The sequence below is a fragment of the Rhipicephalus sanguineus genome, chromosome 1 (genome assembly GCF_013339695.2).
Source record: "Rhipicephalus sanguineus isolate Rsan-2018 chromosome 1, BIME_Rsan_1.4, whole genome shotgun sequence".
Lineage (NCBI taxonomy): Eukaryota > Metazoa > Arthropoda > Arachnida > Ixodida > Ixodidae > Rhipicephalus > Rhipicephalus sanguineus.
In genome coordinates, this window is record NC_051176.1 from 263696347 (window position 1) to 263716639 (window position 20293).

Genomic DNA, 20293 nt, shown 5'->3' on the forward strand with positions numbered 1-20293 from the left:
CCCAGGGGGCCCGGGCCCCCCCCCGAAATTCGTCCAGCCTTCTATATGCCTGGGCAACATTTTTTTTCTTTTTGCCGTGGAAAGACTTTCTTTCGAACATTTAGGCTTTGCCCCCCCCCAGAAAAAAATCCTGGCTACGTGCCTGGTTTGACCCATTAACTATTGAGACTAAAAGAAGCATGCTCAAGTTCCTGGCTCTTGTGAGGACAATAGTCACACACATATTATTTGCAAAAGGCAGATTTCACTACATTAAGGTGTGATACGAATGCCCGCACAATACACTTAAGTGGGTTGTGCAGCAATATGTAGCAAAGCCATAGGCGAACACTCCCATTCATTTAAATGCCAGCCATTTAATCTCATTTTTGAATTTCAAATAACTATATCAACATAACATGATGTTACTCCAGCCAATAAGCTTGGCAGTAACGTGAATTTAACTATGCTGGTCAGCTGGTATACAGAATAATTGCAAACGCACTTTCGCTAAAAGTTCAAATAGGAATTGGTGACACACAAGGGTAACATTTGTGCAATCACACAGTATTTCCACACGAGACATATATAATTTTGATTGCTTTACTTGGCTTTAATTCATTGGTATCAACTTTCCAGTCAACAATTTAGGCATCCACGTTTCACAATGTCAGTAAACCCAGATTTCATGCTTATGTTTTATTTATTTATTTTATTTGAAGTTTATTTCTTTCTGACAGAAAGAGGAGTAAGAGCTAAAGGCCATATTTCCTGATAGAGGCTCTTACTCAACTTATAGGGTCTTAAACACATTGCATAGGCAGCGTAGACAATGCAGGTTTAATTTTTTTATCAAGTTTAAGATAGGATGCTTGCTTTCTGAAGTTCATTCTGAGGCTACTTGCGTAATGCTAGAAAAACAAAAATAAAGAAATGAACAAAAGGGCTAAGCCACTTCACGTGTGAAGGAATAATGCACTGAGAAGTGAACTCTTCCAACATTACGCTTTATCTTTCATTTACTTACTGAACGAATGCATTTAAAATTTGCATCATTTTATTTTTTCTTCAAAATGATTACAACCTCACAAAAATCTGCATACTTTTTTGAGCAACAAAATAGTATTACAACTCTGTCATTAGGAAGGCCTTCTAATTTTGGAAAATGTAACCAGTTGCAAAGAATTTCTTTTTATGAATTCTTCTCATGGCTATTATAGAAAGCATAGTTAGGGCAACGGAAAACCGTCTAAGGAATTGTTTTGTGGCAAGCCTTTAACCACTAAAATAGTTTCTAATCTTTCCAACACCGTTGCAGTGCAAATATCTCAGTGCCAATTTGTTCCAACTCTTGACATCCTGCCATTCTTCCAATTTGGCCCTTGCGGCCATTCCCATTTGGCTAATATGCTTCCTCCTGTACGTAAGTTATATTCACCATGCCACCTCCATTCAAACGTTAGTTCATCCATTGCTCACCTAAGGCCCAACGTTTCAGTGAAACTTCAGCATGCGCAAAAGACATGGACACAGTGAATTGGATGCACAAGCCCTTAAACTAAGCGCTCGTTCATCCACTTCACTGTGTCCGTGTCTTTTGTGTGCGCTAAAATTTCGCCATGAATTATAAGCAACCTGCCCAACATTCAGTTCTACTGCACAATAACCTATAGAAAGAAACCTGAGGTACTATGATAAACCTGGGCATGCTGATCAGTATTTTCAAGGCTCATGAAGATGAAAAAACAAAGAGGGGTGTATATTGGGAGTGAGTGACCACTAGTATGTTTTTCCTGTAATCGAATAGTGCTGCATGTGTATACACTAATCTGTGCAGTGCACCACTGCTGTGTAGTGGCTCATGCCCTGCCTGCCCTGGCATCCCCAGAAACTGACAGGTATCACTGAACTAAAATTTTCGTACCGCTTAAGAGAGCTGCAATCGCATGCCCATGCCTATTGCAGGCCTCAGGCTCAGCCCTGAGCCAGCCAAAGCCCCGGTAATGCAGTGCTGAAGTTTCAGGGTACTGAAGTTAACTGCAAAAATGCCCACGGTACGACTACATTAAGTCTAACAAGAATAATTTATTGTAGTTACCAGCTCTATATTAATTCCAGGATAAACATCACCTAGAAGATGCTGGACATCTTCTGCCAACAGTGCCAGAGTACCTCGGTCACACTTCAAATGCCAGATTACTGCGTGAGAAGCCTTGCGTATTATTCTCCTCAACTTGTTTCTGGGAGTAAAAAGGAGAAAAAAAAATTCATAAAAGTAGGTTTTGCATGAAAAGTCCACAAGTTATCCATACTTTAGCTGTAACCACACATATTTCTCACAAGAACGTTATTATTAAAAAGAACAGTGCATCAAACAGTTTGCAATCTTGAAGGCTGTGATAGCAATATATGTTGTACCTCATTTGTGCATGCGATGTTCTTCCTACATCATTTTCCCACTTCCTTTCTCTTAAACCTCCTATTAAGTTTCTCCCAGTGCAGGTTAGTGAACTAGATTGTTTTGCTAGTGGTTAGCCTCCTCCTTCTACTTTTCACTTTCTCTCTGTTAAATATGGAAAACTACACAGGAAAGTGCTTTTTGCAAATGAAATCACACAAAAGCAAACAAACCAAGCTGACAGTTAAGCTTGGCCCACAATGCAAAATTAAAACCACATACCAAAAATACTAAGCAAAATTCAGCAGTACAGATGCTCAAGGGAGCCTATAGTATAGCTCAGGCACAAGTTCAATCTGAACACTAGGCACACTGCTAGATGACCCACATGCGATTTTGATGCACTGGTTAAAATGTAATATGTAAGCCCCTGCACGGGAACATTTTAACTCAATTCGCATGAAAATTTTCATACGCCAAATGCTTTCATCAAAGTGCACAAGAACAACGAGGCAAGCTAGAGCCGAAACATTAAATTTATAGTTAGAGCTCGATGCTCATTTGCAGGCCTCCTAAATTGAGCAAGAATTGAGCTATTCATCTCACCCAGCATCTGCATGTTCTGGAAGTACACCATCTGAAATAGCCACTGTGAACATTCTGGCGTGGTCCACAGCAGTGCGATAGGCAATGTCCACAAAGCAGTCATTGCCCACCAGGCCACTGTAAGGATTCACTCTTGCTTTCTGCAAAAAAACATGGAGAAATACCAGAAGAAAATGTATATGTTAACTGGTTTAATCTACTTGAGGAGAACTTTTTCTTGGACTAGTTGGTATTGCTTACTGTGTAACATTTTGCCGCTAGGAGAGACAACACAAACAAGAAAGACACAAACACGATGACATGGGTGGCACTTCCAACTGATTAATTTCAAGCATGAAACAAAGCGTACATATAAATGTAACACACATGCACAGAATAGCCAACACTGCCTAACATAGCCAGCTCTCAAAAAGTCTATCTCTGAAGAACGCAGCTGTATCGATGCGTCACTGATACATTCAGCACCCAACATAAGAACGTCAAAGGCTTCTAGCAACTCATATCCCGTCTGATGCTTGCTCTTACCCATAATCTCGACCTCATGAAATCATGGTTCACATTTGCATACCTTGCAGTGCACAGGCAGATGCGCAAGTTCATTTTCCTTTAGATTTTGGTCATGTTCCCTGGCTCGTACATTCACACAGCAGCCAGTGTGTCCAACATAATACCTGCCACACTTCAGGGGGATGTAATAAACAACCCCTGTCACACATTTTGTTTAATCTAATAGATGGCAGGCAGCTAACTACCCCAGGCGAACAAGGTGGCTTCTTAGGATCACGAGGCATGATCAAATGAGTCCCATGAACTTGCAAAGATGAGCCAACGAATGTACCAGTAGATGCGCGAGCAGTAAAGAAAGCAATGCACAAGGTAGCAATGACAAGATGGTACACATCAGGTTCAGAAATGCGCAAGATTGCTCCAAAAGCCCTGCATACAATCTGTCAGAAATCCTCGAGTAGATCACGTAAACCATTTGCCCATTGCAGTCATAGTATGGCAAGTAAAGAGATTTGTCTTCCCCATAAAATCATACAGGTATTCTAAACGAATATATATAATTTATGGAATAGCTGAAGCCACATTCTATAAGATGGAGAAGAAAAAAATTTACCATTCACTTCGTTCATAGTAAGATAAAATGAGAATTCCGTAAAGTAAGTCTATGCTGCAAAAATTAATATTAAACCGCTACCTTTTGCAACGCTGTAATGAGAGGTGAAAACAGGTCCGTGTCATAGTTTGATTTGACGTTCTGAAGAACTGCAGCAAGGCGTTCAAGTCCCATTCCTGTGTCGACATGTTTCTTTGGTAGTGAGTGCAACCGACCATCAGCACCCCTGGTAAAGAAAACTGTTATTTCTTTACCTGCATTTTCAAGGCTGGATGTCAGCATTTATTTAAAGAAGAAACAGTAGCTGCTTCAAATAAAAGGCTCTCTATGAAGACATTAGAAAATATTGTAAATGCTATCACACATAAAAAGAAACAGGAACGTGGCAAAATGATTACCTGTTGAATTCCATAAATACGAGGTTCCAGAGTTCCACCATATCGCTGTGTCCAGCATTGACTCGGTGTACAGGAGGTGATGAAGAACAGCTAGACTCAACAAGGTCAATGTGAATTTCCGTACATGGCCCACATGGTCCAATGCTGCCCATCTCCCAAAAGTTTTCTTTCATTCCAAAGGGAAGGATGTGTTCCTCTGGCACACTGATAATTGAAAAAAGAAATGATGTGGACACAAAAGCACACGATCCAAGAAGCTGGCACTTGACATTCTTATTCCTGTTCATTTTTGTGGCAGAATTAGGCAGTACCTGCTCAGGCTCAACTGTTACCGACTTTCACATTCCTCCCCTCTAAACCAGCTGCCATGAAGGTGAACACCAGCCATCTCACACCAAACCAAACATATTTTGTAGCCCTCTGAATTGGTGAAATGCTGAACAAAGTTGCAGCGAACCTGCAATGAGAACCCTGCACTACCCACCTTCCCTGTCAATAGCGTTCTACGTTGAACAGAGATTGTCGCTGCAGCCAATGTTTCGACACGACGACTTGTCTAAACCTTATGCCTGTCGAAGTGTTGGCTACACTGATGTCCACTGTTTAACGATTTCTCATCACTGCAAGCCTCCATCTACGACTGAAGTTCTGCCTTGTTCATGCTCCAAAAAGTGTTTCAGGAACCCTTGAAAGGGTAAAGTAAAGCATATTTTAAAGTAAAAAAAAAAGTGGCCACATTTTAAAAGTTCCTCACTGAAACTATTTGATGATTTAAACACATTTTGAATGTGTGACGGATGTTGAGTAACAGCTTGACTGTCAAAAACAAGATTCAATTGTGACACAAGCTTCTATGAAAGGCATGCAAAACTTTTACATGAAAAGAAACATTTGAATGTAGCTCCAAAGCTACATGGGAAACACATACAGGTTCCCACAATGCAAGCTTCACAGTTGGAGACAATTTTATCTACACTTTTCAGGTTCCTCCATCTTGTAGATTTGTACAGAAGTTATCTGCTTATACTGTGCATATGTGGTTCGAGCTGCGGATTAATTCACTTTCACACTACCATCAGCAAGCCTCTTGGTTAGCTCGGTCGGCAAAGCAAATGCACCAGAAAGGTAGTGGTATACAGAGTTAGTTTCCCAGACAAGTACAAAGCATCTTCTAGTGCAAAGCTTCCTTTCTCAGTAACCTGAATAGGTTTTCTTTGTAGCTTGATGCACTTTCAGGTGAAAAACTTTTCTCACAATGTGTATTTCACCATAACTAAATTCCTGGAAACAGGATTAGCAGTCAGACATCACAGTTAACACATCTCGAAAGTTTGCATTTCAACTCATCAGGTAATAGCTTTTCTCACTTGATGGAACCAACCAACGTCAATATCACATTATACTTATCAGCATGTCTGAACATTAGGTCATTTCCTTATCTATGTAAGTGCCCATAAACAGCATAGTGCCTTGGCGATGGTGCACTTTTACAAGATATGTTAGTAGACTAAACATAACACATCAGAAACATGGAAGAGAAAAAATAAAAACATTTTCAAAATTCAATAAAAACATACAAAAGGCAGCCAGATAACACGAGTGTGAATTAATGATATCAACATCAAAACGCAGACTGTTGTGCTGGGTTAAAAGACTGACAATAGGGCTCAGGTTAGATGCCTCATTAATAATTCAATATGTACAACAATAATGGAATTGTGCAAGCCTGGTCACAGTACAGTAAACACAGGGGACGAAGTTAAGCTGTCACATGAAGCTAGACAATGCCCAATTTTAAATACCACATGCTCACGGTATGTTCAATTAGCATAGAAGCCGCCAGGCAGGATAAATTCTAAAGACAATGCCAAAATTCTGAAAAATAACTCCTTGACACAGCTTTCCGACATTAGCACATTCAACGAGATAAGACTTCCCAATGCAAAATCGACTGTGTGCACAAACGTTCGTCTTCAGGCAACACACTTTCGCCTAACATGAACAATGTGCAAAACAAGGCAGGCTGAAAAGGTGACAGCAAAGTCGTACTGCATTCGAGAGCAAAAACTGTTTACATTATTTCTTGTGCTCTTGTCCAAATGAATGCAGGAATTCCGAGCCTTCTTTTCACGTTCATTGCAACTGCAAGTGATGGGTAAGCATCAGTTTCACTGCTTTGCTTACTCAAAGGCACACGGGTGCCAACTTCAGAGATTAACTTGTATCTACCTGTCATCTAACACACACAGCAACACCCACAGCGTTTCCAGTGTCCCCACTGTATAAGCTATAAAGCAGCAGCAGCTTCAGGCAGCTGCTTACTAAGTAAACATAGTTTAGTGACTAACTTTGAATGCTTCAATACAGGCAGCTTACCCAATCTCCAGCCACACATGACGGCACTCTTCATCTGGCTGCAAACCCAAGGTAGGGTCTCCAGCAAAGTAAGTCACATAAAGCCTTTCCTTCGGTAGCTGATAAACTTTTGTAAGCAGTTCCCAGGCCATTGTGCATGCTTCCTTCTGTAAAAAGAATAAGAAAAGCGAAAAGTACAGAATTGAATTTTTCAAACATACACTAAGGCAATTACAGGCATGAACAGGCACAATTCTAAGGCAATTACAGGCATGAACGGATGTCGCATGACTGGTACTAGTAGAAGCCATCCTCAAGAGCAAAAGGCATAGTAGCTGAATTTCTAAGGACACAAAAAGTGAGAATATTTTTGGCATTTTGTAATTTACTATCTCTAATGATTACTGCTTTGTGGTTGTAATACTGCAAGTAGTGTACAGAGTCGTCCACTTCCACCTTGAACACTGCACCGTGTGGCCAGCGCTTCGCGGAGCACCTCTCTCAGGCGTTTGGGGAACTAGCGCGTAAGTGCAGTGACAGCTGTAGGTAGGGCCTTCGCCGCATCGTCTGCTAAAGCACGGTGGCTGTGACGAATCGCGCTTGTTTTGTCACAAAGCAAGCACAAATCGGCGGAGTCACTGTGCTTTTGTGAACGACTCTGTACATATACAATGCCAAGTTGTAGGGAAAGCCAGTAGAATACAAAGAAAGGATGCACCAGACACAGTCATGTAGTTCAGATTTTACAAACATCTTTAATGCATCACAAAAAATTCAAAATAGAACCGCATAGCCAGGTACAAGTTTCAATAAATTATTTCCTAATGCTGCCAAAACTACCATCCGCCATTCCAGCAATAACCATACTACCATGCTTTCTTATTGGAGCGATAATACACTGGCCTGCCAAGCAACACAGATGGTGCTGTGCCCTAGCACAGTATGCTTCGTCATGGCACCTTAGCTTCATAACTGTTCTTTTTTTTTTTTCACATGATGGAGCGACAGCTGCTCAACAGGCCAGCGTGAAGAACACATGATAGAAAGCAGAGGGTATGCATTATAGCAGAGCGCTGAAATCCGCACTTTCTCCGCAAATCTTTGCATTTTTCTTGGGAGCATCACTCTGGCCACTGATCACGCACTGACACTCATATTGAACATGATAGTACATGTTTGATTATACAAGAATTTAATATGTTTCATGCTACATTGGTGTGGCAATCTAATTCTGGAATAAAAATTTCAGCCGCATAATATGTGAGATAAATTTGACTGCATAAATTTCTTACAGAGCGAGAACAATAGTTTAAAAAAAATATAGTGCAGACGTAAAAGATTTTCTGGCAATCAGCTACAGTGGGTGTGAACTTTGAGTTGAAAACAAGTGTGACTAATCAGTGACAAATAAGAAACAATAAGAAAACTTCATGCATCCACTGCTGTTTGATTTTACATAATCTTTTAAGCGGAACTGCCAAATACATAGAATACACGACTCATGCATGCTTGTTGTTCAGGTATGTGAAATAGAACTTTACAAAGCTGAAAAAAAAAAGACATGGTCAGTCAGGCTGAAGATGTGACACTTTTCGTATTGATCTATGGCCAAATTCATGCCAGAGGGACAGCACATGCTTACCCACACAGATTCTCTCAGTACTTCAAGTTTTACTTTTACATTCACAAAACTGAATCTGCATACAAGAAAAATGCGAAGATGATTTCACTGTTCTGCAATGGCATGTACCCGCTGCTTTACATCGTGTTCTACACAATAGCCTATTGAGCATACATTGTACCCCCTTAAATGTCCCTAACAAGTCTATAAGTTTGTTCACCCTAGAGAAAATTCAGAAAAATTAAGGCAGTAATGTGGATCACCGTAAGGGAAAGGGCAAGAATAGTCAATGCAATCAATTTCGACTACAACCACTTTGCCAGGTCTTTTAATGGCTTGCTCCACCTGTAAAATATTGGCATGGTAGGCTGAAGCGGCCAGAATTACAGCATTCTAGTTGCTTAGTAGTCAAGAGAGATACAAACAGTCTGACAAACATGTGGACAAGTTTCTTCTGTCTAGATGTTCTTTCAATGGACAGGCCTGTGCACAGCCCCTAAGTAATTAATAATTTCATAGATGTGTCAACCACCACAAGTCCTTGCCGTTCATAGGCTAGCACATTCACCCATGAGTACACCGACTTCTACCAGTTCCACACCAATTACGGGTATGAGATTAGTGTGTGTGAAAGGGTGCAGGTGGAGATGAGTATAAATGGGAGTGAGTGTAGATGAGTTTGATGTGATGTAACTATGAACAGGAGCAAATGCTGGTAAACGTGAGCATGAAAAAAGGACAGTGATGGTGAGTTTGAATTGATGCTGCGAAGAACGAGTGGATGTGAGTTAGTACCAATGAGTGGGAATCGACGCAAGTATAAGTGTGAGTTGATTCTGATAAATGTGAACGAAAGAGAGCAAGAGTACCAGTGAGGGTTGCCGAGCATGAGTACAAACATGAATGAAAACTGACGTGTGTATGCACATGAGCGTGAGTGCATAGCCTACAAAATTATTGCCAGGTGAGCATGAGTGAGTATCTGCTTAGTAATCTGCCAACCTAAGGCATAGTGTCACAGCACATACATGGAGATTCCTCTGGTCTGTTCAATGATCAAATTCAGCCAACCATAGTTGCTTGTTGTTCATCAGCTAATTTACCGCTTGCCATCACAAGCAACACAGGAGGTGACAGTCAAATGCAGCAGGTGGAAGTCACATGGCACCTGCTCAACAACATGTAAATTCATTTTTGATTGAATCAAAAGCAGACATACAGCATGGACTATGCTGAGCTGAGCTGAATAGCCTAGCAGATGATGCATAAGATTATGCTGTGTATACGTGCATAACTTCTCTGTTTTCAGAGCTGCACTCCATAACACAAAGCTCACTACCGTGTTAGTTTACGCTCCCTTGAGATCCCTATCACAACAGGTTAGACAAGCTGAGCTTTCATCATAGCAGCAAACAAAAAATTGCACAAAAGCTTCATGAATGTATTTTTTACAAGGCCTACCATGAAAATGTTAGATATATTATAGCTGCTCTGTACAGACAGACCTCCTAGTTCTGGTGTTGATGTTTTAGATTCTTTGAACCTATACATGAGCGAGCGTGTGAAACCCAGTGATCGCATTATTCTCTCGGGAGATTTTAACTTGCCAAACATCGATTGGGTAACGATGTCGCTCGAAAATGATAACGACAGTTTGGGAGAGGCCATGCTAGTCATTGCCTTTTCTTTTAATTTGTCACAGTTAGTCGCTACATATACCAGAATACGGGTAATTCTGAAACAATTCTGGACCTCTTCTTTGTAAGTGCGAACATCAGTAGTCAATCTACGTGCGATGTATTTCCTGGTATATCAGATCACGAGACTGTATTATTAACAATACATAATATCAATTGGAAAGACAACTCTAACGCTGTCAGTTTCCACAACTTCTCCCGAGCTGATGATGTCTCAATTATAGACATGCTTTTGTTTAAGGGGAGACGTGGCACTTTAAAACTTTTTTTTTAATTCTTGATCGATTTTGATGGAACTTTTCAGAGTTTAAGAATGTTTGTGTGCTGATTTCAAATATGCAATTGTTTTTTTCCTATGATAAGTGGTTTCTAGAATATCACAAACACCTACTTCTTTGTTTAAGGCCTAATTAGCTAATTAACCACAACCTGCACACCAATGTACAATCCACAGAAAACATTGAGAATGTTTGTAGTGTGTCATAAAGTATAAATCATTGCTTTAGGACATTTCCAAGCAGAGTTGTGGGCTGTTGCACCCAATTTAAAAAACGCCCCAATTAATACTCAAAACAAAACCTTGATTTAGAACATTTTCTTTAAAAAGTACTATAACAAAATTTGCATTACGACACATCGCATCTATTTATCTTAGCAGCGAAAAGGAAATCATAATGATAACCCAGACAGAACAAAAGATATTGCTCCTCCATTACAGGAAGAGCATGAAAAATTGTTTGCCGTTTGCCCTCATTAAAGGGCAGGATGCACGGTTTTGCTTTTTTATAGTAAGATCTGGATAGAAGAAGACGGTATGCAGCAATGAAAATTTGTAACTAGGGGCACAATGATGTCAGGAACGTGCAGAGATGGCACGCGAAAACTAGATTTTTTGGTTGATTTTCATTCCCTAAGTGCCACGTCCTCCCTTAACTTAGATTCATTTTCAGAAAATGTTGTAGACATGCATGAACTATGGGAATGCTTTAAATATATTGTTAATCAGTGCATTGAAAAATATGTACCAATCATTGTTAACAAAAGAAAAAAGAACCCCTGGATTTCTCGTGAGACGCTGAGACTGAAAAGGCAGCTAAAGAGGGTAAAAAATAAAATGAAAAAACCAAACATTGCTTCACCAGATCAACAAGACAAATTTCTCTGTCTTTCATCTAAGCTTCGTATCCAACCATCTACCGATAAACAACGTTACTGAGCTGCCTAAATTCATCACGGCGTCTCCACAGAAATTTTGGAGGGAGGTGTCGCCGAAACGATACCAGTGTGATGTATTTGAAGTTGATGGCATTCACATGAATGATGAACAAAAATTGCTAATTCATTTAATGAGCACTTCCACTCCGTTTTTACTTGTGATGATGGTGTCTTGCCTGTTTTAGAGAATGTTTTGTCACCGATTCCTGATTTATCAATAAGCGAGCAGGGTATATTCGACATGCTTCTAAAACTTAATGAGAAGAAAATTTCGGGCCCAGGCGATATACCCAACGCTTTCCTAAAAAGGTATGCTTAATGGGTTTCGAAATACTTGTACATTGTGTTTTTACGTTCCTTAGAAGAAGGTCAACTCCCGAATGACTGGAGAACAGCTTAAGTGATACCACTTCATAAAAGCGGTGTCAAACAGTCTATAAAGAACTACCGACCGATATCTTTAACCTCTAACACCTGCAAATTATTAGAGCACATAATACATAAACATATCGTGGATTTTTTAGAGACTCATAACATCTTAACAGAATGCCAGCATGGGTTTTGGAAAGGGTACCCCACTTGTACACAGCTAGTTGCTACCATCCATGATTTTGCCGTATCAATAAATTTCAAACTAATTGATGAAATTTTTATGGACTTTTCGAAAGCATTCGACAAAGTATCACACGGTAAATTATTATTGAAATTACATAGTCTGCTTAGAAATTCTCAACTTGTTAACTGAATTTCAGCGTACTTGACCAATCGCCACTAGTTTGTTGCATTTAAAGGCCATCAGTCTAACCAACTACCAGTGTAATCAGGTGTGCCGCAGGGCTCCGTCCTGGGGCCATTCCTTTTTCTTATTTATATGAACAACACAGTAAAAGACATCTCCGTCAAAATAAAACTGTACACAGACGACTGTGTTCTCTACACGGAGGTTAATGATCAATCGGATCAGGTGTTGTTAAAGGGGGCATGAACCACTTTTCCAAGTAATGATCTAATGACCTCAGTATCGGAGTCTACTGCCTCCCGAATCGATTGCCGCAAAAATGTCTCGAATCAGTCAAGAATGAGCGGAGTTACGGGGGCTTTGGTGCACGCTTTCAGCGCTTTCTCTCTTTTCTTGTGCTGACGAGCGCACTGGAAGCTACACAGGGAGGGATGGCACGGAGGAAAGAAGTTACGTCAGCGTGCGTCATGAAACGCAATCGCTCTCCCGCCGTGATTCGCATGCGCGAGTGCGGCTACCGTGTACTGAGGAGTGTGGCGCCGGCAAGTGGCGGCACCCCATGGCAAGAAGCGCATCTGATCCGAACACCGCTCTCGATTTACGTCGTCTATCAGCCAATAAGCATGCTATGTCTCTTGCGACGTAAACAGGCAGATCCGCGACGTCAACGGGCAGACGCCCCGCCCACCGACGAGAGTGAGAACAGGCCTCTGTTTGAAAAGAGGGCGCCTGAGGAAACGGCAACTTCGCACTCCGCTTGTGGCCTTTACGCAGCGCGCACGACTAATACTTGGCAGAGCAGTTCACAGCCGTGTCAGCTTTCCGCAGGATGTGTTTTTTCAACAAGCCCAAAGAGTGCTTCTTGACCCCTTTAAACAATACTTTTCAGCGTGTTGCCTCATGGTGTCCGTGGTGGCAGATGTATATAAACTTCGACAAGACTGTTTTTATGCGGATAACTCAAAAGAAAAAGCCCTTAATGTTTACGTATAATTTTAAGAATGTGCTTTTGTCTGAGGTGTCCGAATACAAATATCTTGGGTTATGGATATCAAACAGTCTTAGATGGGATAAAGATATCCGTTACGTTACATCTAATGCTTACAGAAAATTATTCTTTTTAAGGAGAACGCTAACTCTGGCTACCCCTGCTGTAAGAAAATTAGCATACAAATCCATTGTCCTACCAGTCTTAAGACTATGCTGCTGTAATATGGGACCCCTATACAAAAGCTAATATTCTTAAACTATAAAATGTCTAGAAGAGAGCCATACAGTTTATTTATAACGATTTTAGATGCAGCTCAGTGACTGAACTACAAGCTCGCGCTAAGCTAACCCCTTTATGCGAAAGAAACCACTCAGCACGTCTAAAATTCTTACATCAATTAGTTGAGGGGCACTATAACGTGGATGTTAGCGAATGGATTTCATTTTCTTCCGGTTATTCAACGCACCAAAGGCATGGACTAATAATAACACCTTTTCGTTCTCATAATGATTCTTTCAAGTATTCTTTTTTTCCGTGAACAGTCAGAGACTGGAATAACCATAGTAGCTACATTATTCAAACAGATTCTTTGTCAGCGTTTTCAGCTCTTCTCGATGACTAAACATAATTGGCTATATTCATAGTGATTGTGTGTATTATATCTGTGTTGCCTGTTCCTCTATTTTATTTGCGCATTTGATAAATGCTTTGTTTAATGACTGAACCTGAATTTGTGTTTTTCGAGTGTTTTTTTACTGTAACCTTTGCATGTACAGTGCCGTCCACTATTAGGGTGAACACGGCGCAGCGTGGCCACGCTCCGCGCAGCGCCAGCGCACCTGGCGGGGCCACGCATCGAAGCGTAGCGACGCATGCGTAGAGGGACGCGCGGGGGCGACTTAGCGTTGTGTGCAACAGAGCTGGACCACTGCCGTGGCGCCGCTCTTGCCTGGCTGTAGTACAGCAAGAGTGGCGCGCTCGTGTGCGCCTGCGCCGCTTCGATTCGGTGCGCGGCCACGCCGAATGCAATGGCGCTACGCGGAGCGCGGCCACGCTGCGCCGTGTTCACCCCAAGAGTGGACGCCACTGTACATATACTTTGAGTGGCATTATGTTGTATTTTCTTTCATGTACTGTATTCCACCCTGCTAAAACCCTGATAGGGGTTGCAGTACCAATAAATAAATTACCTTGAAATAATCTCCAAATGACCAGTTTCCCAGCATTTCAAAAAAGGTGTGGTGTGACAAGTCCTTTCCAACCTCGTCCAAGTCATTGTGTTTGCCACCAACCCTGATGCACTTTTGGTAGTTTGCAGCTCGTTGCAGGCTGTATAATGGGCTGGATGGTTCTACAGTTCCAAGGAAGACTCCCTTAAACTGAAAAATAAGAATTGTGCAGATTCAATTCGTACTCAAATTGTCCAAAACGTGAAGAAATTAAAGGTAAACACTTAATCACACTTCTTGTTTCCCCAATAAATGTTTCTTTCCATTTGCCCCCACAGAACCTAAGAAAGAAGAGGATTGAAAAGCAGGTTGTGTAAACTAGCATTGAGTAGTACCCCGTTGAAAAATGAGGCACAGCCGAGAATAAGTAACAGCCTCAAAACATACACTCAGTAATTGGTACATGGTCCATTCCCTATGCCTGCATGAAAAATATGCGTACACTATGAAACTGTCTCAGAACAGCTGGTGACACTGTTCGCCAGAATACTCGGTGGTCATGTTTCAACTTTTCCATCTTTCACACCGTGGAAAAGTGTACCTCAAGGCTTAAAGTCAGGGGGGGGCCCAGGGGGGCCCGGCCCTCTCTCCATCTTTTTAAGGAGGGGCTCGGCTCCCCCTCGACAGGCGAACTGTAGCACTGCAGCACCCATTCGACAAGTGCTAGAGTTGACTTTTTTGGCAGTACTGCCTTGTGCGGGGAAATACGAACGTTCCAATTTTCCAAATAATGATTTAACCATGATTATTCAGTTGATGTGATGTGAGGAAAACAGCAAAGCAGATTGTGCTGTTGCATACATTTCCTCGAGACACTGCACACGACGGGTTGCCACCGTGTTCGACTAATCTTCATGATGCAGCATACTGTTTCATGAGGCACTTGAGCTTGAAGCTACTGCTTGTGAATTAGTGAAGCTTCACCTTGCTCTCTTTACGTTACCAATTAATTTTCATTCGTTTAGTTGTGCATTACAAGGCTAGTGTAATACCAAACAGGCATGCATTTTGCCTACTTTTTTAGCTAAGTAGGCAAAAAAATTAAATATATTGTTGTCGTACTTGAGGTTCTAAATGCAGTGAGTAAATATCCTGTTGCAGCTAGAGATATTTGCTTCAAGCTCACATGTCTATAACATTTCACATCCCTAGTTATTTTTGAAAAATCGTTTCCAAAATGCCAATGTTATTAGCGCTTGATTGTATCGGCACATTAAATAAATGTCCTAAAACACTCGGAATAATATATTCATATGTAAAATTCATAAACATTTGTTCAATTCTAGAGACAGCTGGCGTCACTACACTGTGATCATCCCAAACAACCTCTGTGGCCTGTGAGAGTTGTGACGAAGCTGACTTTCAGACAGAATAACACTTTATATATATATATACATACATATATATATATATATATATATATATATATATATATATATATATATATATATATATATATATATATATATATATATATATATATATATATATATATATATATATGAGCACATCTGCTCTGTAATGGTCGCCGCCCTATGAGGGCCCCCCTCTAATGAAGGGAGACTTTAAGCCCTGGTGTACCTCTAGCGTGGCTTGAGGGGGGCAAGTGCCCCCCTTTTGCATCCCCTTGTCCACGCCCGTGTCTCCTATGACGACAAATAGTGTAAGAACATCTGCCTCGGTAACATCGGTGTCCAGCGATCAATACAGCACGTAGTACGTTTCCCAACAGGCGCCCGTCAAATTGATAAAACTGTTACATTACGACACAAACTATAGGAGAACGCCGCACGTATAAACTTTGCGTAAGCTACGTGAAGACAAAACGACGTGGTAGACGAAAGAGATTAGTAGTTTTTTACACAGATGTCAACAAACTTCCAGCCGCGAATTAAAGGCTTGCCTGGTTCATTCCTGAATTTGTAAAGAGGAGCGACTTGTCTGCGAATGAGGGCACAACAGAGCTGGATGGGACGAATTGGTGCCCATGACCGTCGACGAAGTAGTCGACAAAGGCCTGGCGAGCTTCACGAGCGCTGAATTTTCTAGTTGGACGGGTGCAGAGACCGCGCATGTTCTTCATTCTCAGCCATGTAAGGTGCGTTCCACACAATTTCAGTGTTTTTCCAGTCATCTCGGATGCCAAGGACCTGAAAGCGGGAGCATGTCGGTTCATATGGTCATCAGCAAACTTTGCAGTCATCAGAATCACGTTACGCTAATGTACTTAAATAATGGCAACGTCCTCATATTTATAGCCTAAAAACAATTAAGAGTGCTACATTAAATAACCAGTTTCAGAGTTAACGACGAGATTAGCGCGCAACGCGATTTTTGTTGCCAAATAATTCACCTCCGACTTCACAAACATTAAAACGTGCAGATCCCACTCAACATGCGGCAACACTCCTGCATCTCATCGCCTAAACTAAAACTTAACATAGCAATGCTTACCGCGTGAGCGACAAGTTTAGTATAAATTAAGTTACATCATTTGAATCATGCCAGAGCCTCGATCATACACGCACTACACGCCATTCCTCTATGCTACACGCACACTACGCACACTGATGGTCGCCGCCATTCTTCCTAGCGTCGTCAGCGTCGTCATAGAAACAAGAATGCAATTGCACGTGAACTGCTGAGAGGCAAACAACTATAAAAATGTATGGACATCATAATAATATGCCTATTAATGCGCTTAGATTATTTATCTGAATAATGGACTCATTCGTCCTAGTCCTGCCAATACACAACCCCGCGTAATAAAGCGCGCGATATTCAAATCTTCCATTAAACGACCTTCCATTAAACCTTCCGTTAAACCAGTTTACACGTTTAAAGTGTAAACTGGTTTTGGGCAACCTGAATCCTAACTAGGATGGCTAGAATTCCTGACTGCCAGAAGTGGCTAGCGGCCCGGCCCGTCAGAGCTTCGGGAAAGCCAACGGTAGCCCTGGACTAGAGGGCCTGCCCTGAGTTCTTAGGAGTATGGAAAACAAATGCAGTTTTCTGTCTCTCTGGTTTAGAGCGCGCCTCAAACAAGAAGACATTAGGTGCGCCTTCGTTCTTTGTCTCCTATGCATTGGGCAAAAGGGTGATTATTTAATAAAAGGCATATTCCATCGATGGCGATTACCACACTCCAAGATATTTCATGATAGGATGGTACAAACAAGAGCGAACGCCAAATTGCATAGTAAGATAGATCACAGTAAAAGCTCGTTAATTCGAACTCGAAGGGGACGATAAAATTGTTCGAATTAAGCGGAGTTCGAATTAGCGGGCGGGCGCTAGAATGAACGGACGTCGCGCCACACTGCGCGGGTAGAGACCAAAGAAGCCACCTCTGGACTCGTTATCGCGAATTAGGCGCTACCACACGTTTGTGGCAGGTGATTTCGTAAGTTAGATTCATGTAGCTCTAACAGCGAACAGAAATTAATTAATCAGTCAGAATTATACCCCAGAAAGAAGCACCGACACGCACTCATGTGAGCAGTGAGCCTTAATGTCGAAGTACATGACGCTATTTATGCTCCAAAACACGTTTATTTACATGGCTGAGATAATGCTATCGAAACTAAAAGCAATCAGTAATTTGCATTTGCTTGCGTTTCTTCTATCGCGACTCCATGAACATCGTTTGCAGCTTGCCCAAGAGTGCAGCGTCCGAATTCTCACGTACTGAGAAATGCTGCTGTTTCGTTGTTTTGCATCTCTAGTAAATTTGGTTTGGTTTTGCAACGCACTGTGATCACTCGGGGCCGACTTCTGCTAGGAGCGATGAAAACCAGGGGCTCCCAGTTCGAATTAACCGCTGTGGACACTGACGCGTTCGAATTATCGGGAGTTTTACCCCATAGAAATACACAGGGCTGTGCCGGGACCAGGACGTCAGTTCGAATTAACTGTAAGTTCGAATTAACCTCGAGCTTTTGCTGTATTAAATAACCTGTTGTAAATAGAAGCATCGCTGGATCTTGAACCACGTTATCCATGTGCACCGTTTCCAAAGTCAACACAGTGTCGCATCATAAAGTTTCACACGTCAACATATTCCGGTTGGCCGAAAAAGTGAAAAAAAAGGAAGGGGGGAGGGGGGGTGCAGTCAAGAGGTTCCCTAATTCTGTACTTGTCCTCCCTTGACAATTTCTGGTGGCTGTGTTCAGAACTTCTTAACTGAGCGCAAACCAACAAGCTCAGCAATGGGCATTGTTTAACTTAATTCCAGAAAAACGGTAAAGTAGCGCTGCAGTCGGTTCGTGTTCAACCCCTTCACCTCTTTTCCCGCCCCGCCAGATGAGTAGCCAGGGAGTGGCACACCGGGAACGTGCCCCTCATGAAGTGCCTTCCTGTCATGGAATACAGAGCACAAAATGACACACGATCACGCATGCCTACCTGGCCCCCACTTTAGATCAAGGACGTGCCCCCACTGAAACAAATTTCTGGCTATATGCCACTGCGCCCCGCTACCCTAAAAAGTAGAGCACGAGTGATGCAGACAAACAGGCGTGAAGGACAGATCACTTAATTGTTTATTTTTCCATACGATATGTTTTCATATAGTTACAGCTGCAAAGGATTGGAGTAATAAAACACCGCGCCCTCCCTGTGCGCTCTAAGAAAAATCGAGTATTTGGGGAGTATTTCTGCCACACAACCAGGGTTGCCGTTGGTGGCTACTTTACGCCAAACTGGCTACTTTACGACCCTGTCTGGCGACAAAAATTTCAGGTTGGCGCCATGGCTACTTTGTGGCTACTCTGAGCTTATATTTTGGCGCATTTACTAGCCAGTTTTTCTTATTATTTGGAGATAAATTAGCAAGCAAGCCTGAAGAATTACACTTGTCTGCAAGCTTTACTGCATTAGCCTGTTGTGATGCCTTGTCCACGTCAGCGGGCTAGTGCGCATCGAGCCACTCAACGCGCTGCACTACTCAGTGACGAGCGTATGTAAAGAAATGCGTGGCTATGGCGCACTCTTGACGCCAGATTCTAACGCTGAAGGCTGAAGCACAGCGCGTGAAAGAGATTCCGCAACAAAATGAAGCTGTACTGTTCATCTTCGTTCAGATTTCGCTAATTGAAGCTGCACTTTCGGTCCACGGCTTCAAAGGAAAACAGCTTCAACGTTCAACGTTCCTAGTGACTTGATGGCCCATATTTGCTTTGGTAAGAGATCTATCTATTCTAGACATAATGCATGCAGGCGCGCTGAAACTATAATACTTTATTAATTTATTTGCAACCTTCATGCGGCTTGGAGACCAAGCAAGAATTAAAAATATTGTTCTTGTTCATTCTCCGTTTTCGCTTGTTCAAAATGTCACCTTATTGCTGAATAATAATATTAACTCTATGCATGATATCGTTTTTTTTTATTTGGCTACAATTTTGGCGCTAAAATTACATGTAATGGCTGCTTTGGCTACTCTTATCTTGATTTTTGGTTCCTTTTCAAATCCACCCAACGGCAACTCTGCACACAACCATAATTTGTGATACATGGTCCATGGCGCACACGGCTGCTTGTATATTAACTGAAATTTACATTTTGCAAACAAACACCCCCACTTTCTAGCGAGGGGTGTCTCCGAGACCCCCCGCCATCATCAAAATTCTTTTCATCAAAATTCCTTTCACAAATGTACCTTTAATCAAAATTCTGTGTCACCCCTGCGCCGTGTGCTACAGAGCTTCGCTGGTCATCCACCTTTACAAAGTTTAATGGCTCACGAAGTTTTTCTTACGAGTGTAATTATTCTTTTGCACACGTCTACAACATATGGATAAAGACGTTATTATAAAAGGTTACGAAAAGGACATTTTTCGTTTCCTTGGCATGCAGTGTTAACGCCCTCTCCCCCGCTGGAGCCGGGAAACCCGTATAAAATATTTCAGTTTCATATATGTTTTCGTCTCCCAGCATCTGCAAGC

General features: G+C 41.8%; 1 protein-coding gene across 1 annotated transcript in view; it reads right to left on the reverse strand.

Annotated features, from left to right (window-relative positions):
- LOC119378869 (alanine--tRNA ligase, cytoplasmic) overlaps positions 1-16908 on the reverse strand; it is a 43125-nt gene extending 26217 nt beyond the window's left edge. Inside the window, exons 1-8 of the mRNA XM_037647918.2 lie at positions 16803-16908; positions 16252-16498; positions 14310-14498; positions 6878-7023; positions 4502-4705; positions 4185-4329; positions 2984-3123; positions 2078-2219 (exon numbers count right to left, since the gene is read on the reverse strand). Of these exons, the coding sequence (XP_037503846.1) occupies positions 2078-2219; positions 2984-3123; positions 4185-4329; positions 4502-4705; positions 6878-7023; positions 14310-14498; positions 16252-16482 (1197 nt within the window). The 5' untranslated portion in view covers positions 16483-16498; positions 16803-16908. The remainder of the gene's footprint in view (positions 1-2077; positions 2220-2983; positions 3124-4184; positions 4330-4501; positions 4706-6877; positions 7024-14309; positions 14499-16251; positions 16499-16802) is intronic.
- Positions 16909-20293: the final 3385 nt, after the last annotated feature.